This window comes from Arvicola amphibius, chromosome 1 (genome assembly GCF_903992535.2).
Source record: "Arvicola amphibius chromosome 1, mArvAmp1.2, whole genome shotgun sequence".
Taxonomy (NCBI): domain Eukaryota; kingdom Metazoa; phylum Chordata; class Mammalia; order Rodentia; family Cricetidae; genus Arvicola; species Arvicola amphibius.
Window position 1 is genome coordinate 175136839 of NC_052047.1, and position 9946 is coordinate 175146784.

A 9946-nucleotide genomic window follows, 5' to 3' on the forward strand; every position below is an offset into this window, starting at 1 on the left:
TATAACCCTTCAAGGTCTCTGATTCCTAAGTTCATTTTTAGGTTCTGCAAATACATGAAATCCTATGATACTTCCTCTGTGTCCAGGTTGTTTTGCTTCCTATGAAAACCTTCAGACATATTCATGTTGCTGAAAATCTCAGAATCTTCTCCTTTTAAAGACTGGGTAGTATTCTAGAGTGTGTGTGTGTGTGTGTGTGTGTGTGTGTGTGTGTGTACTTATGCATTCCACTAGTGTGTACTTGTGTATGTGCTTATGCATTTCGTTGTGTGTAAATGTGTGTGCTTGTGGATACTATGGTGTATGTAATGTGTGTATGTGCATATATATATAATGACATAAATACTGTGTTTTCTTTTCTTTTTTGGGGGGTGGGGCAGGGTTTCCCTGTAGCTTTGGAGCCTATCCTGGAACTAGCTCTTGTAGACCAGGCTGGCCTTGAACTCACAGAGATCTGCCTGCCTCTGCCTCCCAAGTGCTGGGATTAAAGGCGTGCGCTACCACGGCCCAGCCTGTGTTTTCTTTTTCTATTCATATATTGATGGACATTAAGTTGTTTTCAGTCTTTCAATTAGAACTCTCATTGCTGTGCAAAGACACTGAGATCATGGCAATTGCTAGAAAGTACAACATTTATTTGAGGTGGATCACTTACAGTTTCAGAGGCTGTCACTATCATCATGACTGCAGGCAGATGTGGTGCTGGAGCCAGGAGTGCTACATCTTGCCGACAATGGGAAATTGACTGAGACTCCCAGCAGAATCCTAAGCATAAAAAACCTCAAAGTCTGCCCCCACAGTGACACACTGCCTCCAACAAGGCCACCCCCACTTCAACAAAGCCACACCTCCTAATAGTGTCACTCCTTATGAGATTATTGGGGGGGGGAGTAATTCCATTAAAAGTACTACATTTCCATATCCTGACTGTTTTAAATACTGTCACAGTAGAACGTGAGAGTACAGAACGCTAACTCTTCAACATGCCAGTATAACTTCCTTTGGCTAGAATGAGTTCCTACACGCTGGGAGGCCGTGGCTTTGTGCCTACAATCATGAAGATTATCTGGAGGTTATCTTTGGCTCATGACTTTGTGCTGTGACTCTGTGCATAGAGCGGCAAGGGCTGTAAATGAAAAGGTTGTTTTCCTTCATTAATATTTAGCTCAGAGAACAGTAGCAAAGACTCAAGCTCCTCAGGTGCTTGATTGAGAAAAGCTAAGTCTTTATTACACCCTGTTACATTATTTATCTGCATAAGATAGGTAATTTGTTGTCTGCTTCAATTGACCAAAATCATTCCTGAATCAATGCCAGGTGCTTGAAATTGCATTTACAGATTAACGTTGTAGAGATGAGCCTTTCGTATCAAGACTGAAGAGGTCATGAATATGTCTAGCATATGATGGTGTGTCCTGTGACTCATCTTCTCTTCAACAAATAGATGTAGGTGTATCGTGAGAAGCAGCAAGCAAGAACAGCTGCCCGAGGGTCAAGAAGATGCCTAAGCTGAAGCACCATTCTCAGAAAGACAGAGTTCTCAGATACATTTGACTTTAAATGTTTCGATGAATTTGAAGACAACCTTTTATTTTTTACACACTTCTTAAAGAGGAGGCTCTTATTTTACTACCAAAAAAGTCAATTTTTTCCACTAATAAGAGAAATGGCTAATATCAAATAATGTTGTCTAGTTACCACATGCAATTGTTACTAATACATGGCAAAATACAGTGTACCTCTTGAGTCAGGTACTAGAGTAAAACAAGAACCAAGACTATGGAGAATTCATTCTACAGTGGTAGAAAATACTTGTTATGGAATGCTCTCCTGAAGACTGAGGAGATGTCTCAGTAGCCAAGAGGACTTGCTGCTCTTACAGAGGACCTGAGTTTGATGCTCAGCATCCAAGCTAAGTAGCTCAGACACCTACAACTCCAGCTCCAGGAGATATAATATCCTCTTTGGCCTCTGTGCTTGCAAGAGAGAGACGGGGGGGGGGGGGAGAGGGAGAGGGAGAGGGAGGGAGAGAGAGAGAAATCAGTCAGTCAGTCGATCAACCAACCAACTGATCAATTAGTCAACCAGAACCTCTTATATTCTGAGAAGAGGAAACAACTGAGTCCATGTGCACTTTGCCTGACTTAACCCCTTCTGTTGCTCTGACCTTTTCTGTACCCCTAAACAACATCTTTAAAACTGATATGCTTACAACTTGCAAATATTCTACACATAGTTTCCTATTAATCAGAGCAAAGAAAGAAAAGGATACCGGCACATCCTCTTTGGCCTGGTGTTTAAGGTTTCAAGTCCCAGTAGGTCAAAATCAGGCACTGAGTTCTGAATAACAGAACCACATGAGATCTTCCAAAAGGCTGTACTTTTAGTGCCTCTGCTAAGTGAAGCCTTCCAAAGGACAGGCTAAAGGCAAACGCAGTGGGTCTAACAGGAGAGCACTTAACCTCTTATTCAATTAGCAGTAGCAAGTTGCTAAGCAAAACAACCAACCAGAATTCCACAGCCATCTAAGTTCATGTCTGCTTCCTGGCACATAGCAGTAATGTCTGAATTTGAACTCTGTTACCATTTCAACATCTGTACTGGCCTGCCCTTGGGGTCCTGACAGGACACTTCCTTGGCTGTAATCACTAAGAGCACCTCCTGAGCACATTCACTGTGTTCCCCTTTAAACAGCGGGCCTTGCCCACCCCCATCCCTTTCTCTCTCTTGTCTCTCTCTCTTTCTCTTCCTCTCTTTTCTCTCTGCTTCTCTGCCTGTCTCTGTCATCCCTCTGTCTCTCTCTTTGCCTCTCTCTCCTGCTGTTCCTGTCTCCAGAGGCCAGTCTCCCCCTCCCTCCTCTCTCCCATTCCCTTTTCTCCTATTAAAAAAACCTCTCCGTTCGAGACCAGCCTGGTCTACAGAGCTAGTTCCAGGACAGGCTCCAAAGCCACAGAGAAACCCTGTCTCGAAAAACCAAAAAAAAAAAAAAAAAAAAAATAATAATAATAATAAAAAACCTCTCCATGTGAACCCTGTTGCATGGTGTCTTACTCTCTCAGCCGCTTTTTAAACTACAACAATAACTGTCTCGTGGGACTCTGCTTTCATAAACACCATGTGTCAGCCTAGCTTTGCTTTGTGTTGCCTCAGGCTGGGAAACTGGCTGGGTCCCAGAGGTCTCGGGATTAAGTTTCTTTTTCCTCTTCTGGTTGATTTTAAGTCAGTTTCACTTTTCAGTTTCCTCTTCTCTTACACAAACACAAACCCCTAGAAACAGGAGAGCGTCCGTCCGCTGGTGAGTTCCTCCCTCCACCAGCCCTTTATATAGTCCTCTCAGTGTCCCCCTGCAGGAGACTGAGATTTCTGAACCTCTCAGCCCACACCCAGCTTTTCCCCAGCAGCACAGAAGCAAGTCGTCATCATGAGGTCAGTGCAATCTCGGGTTCACAGTAGATGATGCACAGCGCTGCTCTCTGCATTGAGTTTCTGAAGTTGTCTGGTTGCTCATAGATCCAACACACCTGAATTAGCATGGCTTTTGGAGGGCATGTGCAAGACCCTGCCATTTCTAAAGCTGCTCACTGGATGGCACTAATTCCTGAGCTAGGAGAGGGGCTTTAAAGTATGGTAAGATCCACCCAGAGACAAAATATGACTCATTGCTAGTACTAATGCAATTGCTCTTACTGGACTTTCCTCTTGATGTTATTGAAAGAGATCAAGTCACTGAAAGCTCAGTGTGTGTGTGTGTGTGTGTGTGTGTGTGTGTTTGTGTGTGTGTGTGTGTGTGTGTGTGTGGTCAAAGGAAACCTTCCTTTTCCAGAAAATAGTATGGAGAGTTGGAATTAGTACTGCAAATTCAACTCAAGGTGCTGAAATGTTTGATCACTTCAGGATTGAGGTAGAATAAATGATTCTTAGAGATGAGCAAGGTTTTTAGTTTTGTGGGTTCTTTAAAAAAATAATTTTTATATGAAACCAAGCCTCAATATTTAGTTATTTTTATGACTGTGAAATGCTGGAGGACAGGAGAAAACAATTTTCTCCCTCAAAAATATAAACTGCCGAATTTCTAGTTACAGGAAGCAGAACAGTGGTGCCTAGAGGGGATAATGATAGTGTATGAAGTCCACACAGGCATCCTATGGGATGCCTGAAGTAACCTATAAGGAGTCTAGGTGGGTACAAAGATATACACATTTGTTGAGACTTAGCAAATTATCCCCCTAAAGTAAGTGCATTAGACTGTAAGGAAAAAAATCATAGCAAATGTGATTTTCTTAAATGTAACTCTACCTGCTGAGGTTCTGTCATTGGTGGAGCCTTAGAAAGAATAAAAGAAATGGTACCTTTCCCACCAAATATCTATCAGGGAAGGATTGTGGCAATTATGGCCCAGGGAAGGCAGATGCTACTTTGAGGGAAAGAAAAAAGACAGTTATCTCTGCCCTCAGCCCCCAAAGATTACAAATATTTAACAAAGTCAGAGCTGGAATTACAACTACTCTGGGTTACTTCTTCCTATATAATCGGCCTGGGAGACGACTGGGGTTAGTGGTGAGTGTGACTGACCAGAAAGCCAAGATCTGCCCAGAACCTTAGTGGCTAGCCTGCACAGGGGCCTTATTGTGGTTTGTGCTTGGGAATTTCCAGAGTCACCAATCTAAGCAGGTCTGAGAACTTTAGACTACACTGATCAGAAGTCTACATCATTGAATTCTGTGAGGACAGAGGCAGCATGAGCTGCTCTTCCCAGTAATGTTTAAAATCACAACATGGGGTGCGGCGAACCCCTCTGGCCAGCAGGGAAGAACGACCACCGAGTCGAGGATTCTTCTCAAATCACGCTTTAATGGAGCCTCTTGGTTGTAGGGAGAGCAGGAAGCGAAGGGCCCAGAGCACTAAACGGCAGCCGCTTATATAGGGAGAGCGGACACGGGTCGTGCCTGGATTGGCTACTCGCTCGTCTTTCCCGGGGATTGGCCAAAATTACTGCGCACTACTGCGCATGCGAGAGGTTCCATCTACAGCCTTGCCATATATGGAGTTGTTTATTCGGTGGTGCAGGGGCTCAGAGCCATCTTGTAATGGCGGCCAGCAAATCGGCTCCCTGCAATGGGGTAAAGAAAGGCAGCTGGTACCTTCGGGGTAGACTGGGCAGGAGGCAAAGTCGCATGAAAAGCTTTAGTTCTATGGACAGCTTTTCTAGCTGTTGTCTTTCAGTGTCTAGAGATTAAATGTGCGTTTGTCCAACTTTCTCATGACCTGTCTCACAATGTGTGCATTATGTCTGTGCCTCTGTATTAGTTACTTGGCTTGGTCCACTGTGACAAAATATCTGATGAAAGCAACTTAAGGGAGAAAGGTTTGCTTTTGCTCACAGTGTCAGGGTGCAGGCTTGGCAGAGAAGACATGGCGGCAACAACATAAGCTGGTCATACTCTGTTCAATCAGGAAGCAGAGATATGTGAATGCTGGAACCCAGCCTGTTCTTATGGTGTTTGTTAGGGCGGTGCCTCCGACACTTAGGATGAGTTTTCACTGCCCAGTTAAATCTTTCAGGATTTAACTTCCAGAGATGCCCAAAGGTGTGTTTCTGTGGCAATTAAAAATCTCATCAGATTGACAAGGAAAATTAACCATTACAGCATCTTTCTCCTTTACAGTTAGTTCGAGGAAGAACAAGCAGGTGAGAGCTGCAGGCAGGGAAGCCCCTTCATGAACAATCTGGCCCATGAAATCTGAGACCGAGGAGGCATCTCCTGGGGTTCTGCTTCCACCATATTTTCTAATAGTTAAAAAGACTAAACCAGGATTTGGGGATTGCTGTTTTGTGGTTATCTGCTTATCAGTATCCTGAATCTTCATCAAGTGTGTTTATTATTAATTCTGTAATCTAAAACTCTGGTATGTGATTAGATCACTTAGAGCTGAATTTACTTATTTATTTTACTTTATCTTAAAAAAATTTTTTTTGAGACAAGGTCTAATTTTGTCACCCTGGCTGGCCTCGGACTCACAGAGATCAGCCTACTTCTTCCTCCCAAGTGCTGGGATTGAAGATGTGCACGAACACACTCAGCTTAGAAATTTGTTTTATCAAAATAGAGCAGCATGTTATCAGGACCGTCCTCTGAGTGACCTGCTAGGTTCCCTCTACCCTGTAAACCAGGAGTAGAGACAGAGTATTACAGCCTCTCAAATTGTACTATGTGCCCTAATAATAATAATTGACTTTTGTAAAATGAAAAGGCAAATTTCCAGGATTTCTAAACTATTGATTGAGCAGATCTGAGATAGGGCTTAAGGGGAGAGGGCCAAGTGATGGGGCTATTTAATACAGATCACAGGTTGTGAAAAACGCCACGTGCATCAGATGTGTGAAACTCTGCACGGGGACAACAGAAAGCAGTGGCAGGCAGGTGGGAAGAGTGGAAAGGGTGCAAACGTGAACAAATCTTGAATGTTTAATGGATGTTTGAGAACCTAGCAACTGCAAAGTATAGCCAGAGAGCAAATACAGCCTAGAGCCCATGGTTCACCCTGTATGCTCAGTCCAACATCCACAAGAAGATAGTTTTTCAGTCTCTTGGGGGCTCAGTCAAGCTAACAAGTAAAACTAACCATCAAGGGATACATAAGATGTGTGGGTGCTCATCATAGTATCCATGTCTGTTTTCTCCACAGTGAGGACACCAGGAACTTTCTGGAAAAAATCCTTCCACAGCTGAAGTGCCATTTCACCTGGAACTTATTCAGGGAAGGAAGTATCTCAACTCATATGGAAGACAGAGTGTGTAACCAGATTGAATTTTTAAACTCTGAGCACAAAGCGACAATGTACAACTTGCTGGCATATATAAAACACCTAGATGGTGAAAACGAGGCAGCCCTGAAGTGCTTAGGGCAAGCTGAAGACTTACTGAAGCCCAAGCAGGATGATCAAGCAGAAATGAGATGTCTAGTCACCTGGGGAAACTATGCTTGGGTCTACTATCACATGGGCCGGCTTTCAGAAGCCCAGGCTTATGTTGACAAGGTGAGACATGTGTGCAAGAAGTTTGCAAATCCTTACAGCATGGAATGTCCGGAACTTGACTGTGAGGAAGGATGGACACGCCTAAAGTGTGGAAGGAATGAGAGAGCTAAAATGTGTTTTGAAAAGGCTCTGGAAGAGAAGCCTAGTGATCCAGAGTGCTCTTCTGGCCTTGCAATTGCCAAATACCATCTAGAAGAAAACCCGGAGAAGCAGTTCCCTGTTGATGCTCTGAAGCAGGCCATGGAGCTGAATTCTAAGAACCAGTATGTCAAAGCTCTCTTGGCCCTGAAACTGCAGAGGAAGGGAGAAGAAGCTGAAGGGGAGCAATTGATTGAAGATGCCCTGAGAACAGCTCCTAATCAAACAGATGTCCTGCAAAAGGCAGTCCAGTTTTTCAGGAGAAAGGGTAACCTAGACAGAGCTATTGAACTTCTTGTAAGAGCACTAAGATCCACGGCACACAAGAGTCCCCTCTACTGCTCGGTCATGGCCCATTACAGGGAGAAACTGGAGCAATTGCAGAACCCAGGAGATGCTGAAACCCATGAGAGCAAGGGGATCATGGAGGAACTGAGAAGACTGACGACGGAATACATGCGCCAGGCTCTTCAGAGGAGGCGAAGTCCTCTGAACTCCTACTCAGATCTCATCGATTTCCCGGAAGTAGAACGATGCTATCAGTTGATCTTCAGCAAGGAGAGTCCCCCTGCTGAGGAAGAGCAGCTCTACCAGCGCTATTGCGACCTCCAGAAGGATCATCGGAAGTCGGCCGACCTCGCTGCTCTGAAAGATTTCCTGCAGTCTCAGAGAAGTGAAAAATCCATTGAGAAGGAAGAGGTGAAAGAGCAAGCAAAGGCCGCAGATGAAAACTTGCAGGAGCAAAATGCACTGGGTCTTGGCCTCTCCAGGGAATAAGTCAGAACCTGGGGGTGGGGGTGGGAAGTGGGCGGGGGGAGGGGGTGGGCAGGGACACTCTTGGAGGCACAGACAGCCTTTTCTTGATGGCACCTGAGCCCGAGGACAACAGGAAGTGTACCAGAGTGCAGGCGCTCAACTCTGCACTGTGAGAGAAGTTTGCTGTGGAGTGGTTGCTACAAGGTTTGGACATGGAGAAGCTTTTTCTGTCAAGTGTTGCTGAGCAGGCTGCTCTGGCTTAATTGCTTTAAGGAACACTTTTAAAGAACTGCTTTCTCTTCCTGACTCCCCTGTCCATCCTAGAAGTGTGATTTCCCAGTCAACAGGTCTTCCACTAATGGCCCAGAGAAACAAGCTCATATAACACTTTTGTTTAACACTAGAATATCCTTTGCTCCCTTTTCTTTTGTTCTACCATGCATTTAGATGTGTTCCTGACAATGATCCTACGGTGAATATGTATGACAAACTGAAATTCTATAATAAATCTCAAAGTTTCAACTCAGAATACAGATAATTGTGTGTGTGGTGGTAGGGAACAGCAAACTAAGACAGTAATAGTAATTCTCAACGTTTCTTCTGCGAGGAATGGGGGTGGCTTCTGAGTTCTACATCCCTTTCTAAGGAGCAGATGGCAGTTATTTATGAAAAAGAGAGGACAAGAAGTTGGAAGGGAAACATGTTCGGAAGGACTAGGAAAATAGAGAGGGAGGTGGTTGGGATGGATATGACCAAAATACATTATATACGTGTGTGAAATTTTAAAGACATTTTAAAGGTTTTTTTTATGGAAAATTATGAACACATAACACACTGTCCAAAACTTGGGATATCTGCCTGATCACTGAGCCAATCCAGCTCTAATCAGAGGCTCTAGGAACTGACACTCTCCTTCCAGTCCCCAAGATCCAGCTGAGGTCTGGGCACAGTTAGCAGCTGATTCTTTGGCCACATTTTTTAAGGACTCAGAGACAGCTGAGTGCATCCCCTCCCATTGGTGTGTGAAGACACTGGGACTAGTCTTGCTAAAGGACAAGGTCCATCCAGGGTGGCAATGGGTCACTCAAACTTGTCAGCTTCTGTCACTGAGGGCTTCATTTCACTCAGCCATCAGAAGAATCTCCTAACTTTTCATCCTCTTCCTTTGCAGACTGGATTGCTGCTGTCGTTTTCAGGTAGGTTTTCCTTTGTAGCGCAGGTTTGCCTGGAATTCTTTGTGTCTCAAATTCACAGATCTCTGGAATCAGCCTCCCTAGTTCTGGGATTTTAGGTTTATGGCTCCATGCTCAGCTCTTGAATCTCTTTATCATTTATTTATAAGTATATTTAAATTGTATCAATATACAAGATATCTTAAGCAGAGGTAGAAACATGCATGCTTTAAATCTGACAAAATAACTTTGATTGGGGGAACAATTATTGTAAACAGAAACAGGAGTATATTCAATATAACAAATATAATTTGAATTTGTATCACTATACAAGAATCTCTACCAATGTAAATTGTCTATAAATAATGGCTTGCAAGTAGATACACTAATCTACCTATTACCCTATCCCATCCATTCCTTTTTTTTTTTTCAAAAGAGATTCCTGTGCTTACTTCGTTTCTACCCCCAATCCTATATCACTTATAACCAACCCCTAGCAGATGTTCTTAACGTGAGGACAAAGTTTTTTGGGAGAGCAGATGTCACATTCTAGAATTACTTCTACCTGCCCTGGGGGCAATGTTATTTCTGTAGGATACTGTAAAAACTAAAATGTTGATTAATTTTCAAAATTATTGTCTGGTACAATTGCAGATAGTCTCTGAGTATTTGGTAAGGTTTTTCTGAAGTTCTTAGTTGCAGCTCTGGCCAGAACATTGTAAGAAGGTGCACCATCTCAGCTAGTCAATTTGGAATCATCTTTAGTAGTTTATGTCCCAAAATTGATCTTAAAGTGATGCTATCAGCATAATATAATGGCATCATATCAACCAGGTGGAAT

General features: G+C 43.5%; 1 protein-coding gene across 2 annotated transcripts; it reads left to right on the forward strand.

Moving 5' to 3' along the window:
* Window positions 1-3233: 3233 nt before the first annotated feature.
* Ifit3 (interferon induced protein with tetratricopeptide repeats 3) lies at window positions 3234-7960 on the forward strand. Of its 2 annotated transcripts, none has more exons than XM_038345166.1 (2): window positions 3234-3295; window positions 6688-7960. In XM_038345166.1, the coding sequence occupies exon 2, from the start codon at window positions 6782-6784 to the stop codon at window positions 7952-7954; it is 1173 nt and encodes a 390-aa protein (XP_038201094.1). In that variant the 5' UTR covers window positions 3234-3295; window positions 6688-6781; the 3' UTR covers window positions 7955-7960. The 2 variants fall into 2 exon arrangements, with proteins under 2 accessions (XP_038201094.1, XP_038201086.1); XM_038345158.1 differs by having other exon boundaries at window positions 3288-3426.
* The last annotated feature ends 1986 nt before the right edge of the window (window positions 7961-9946 follow it).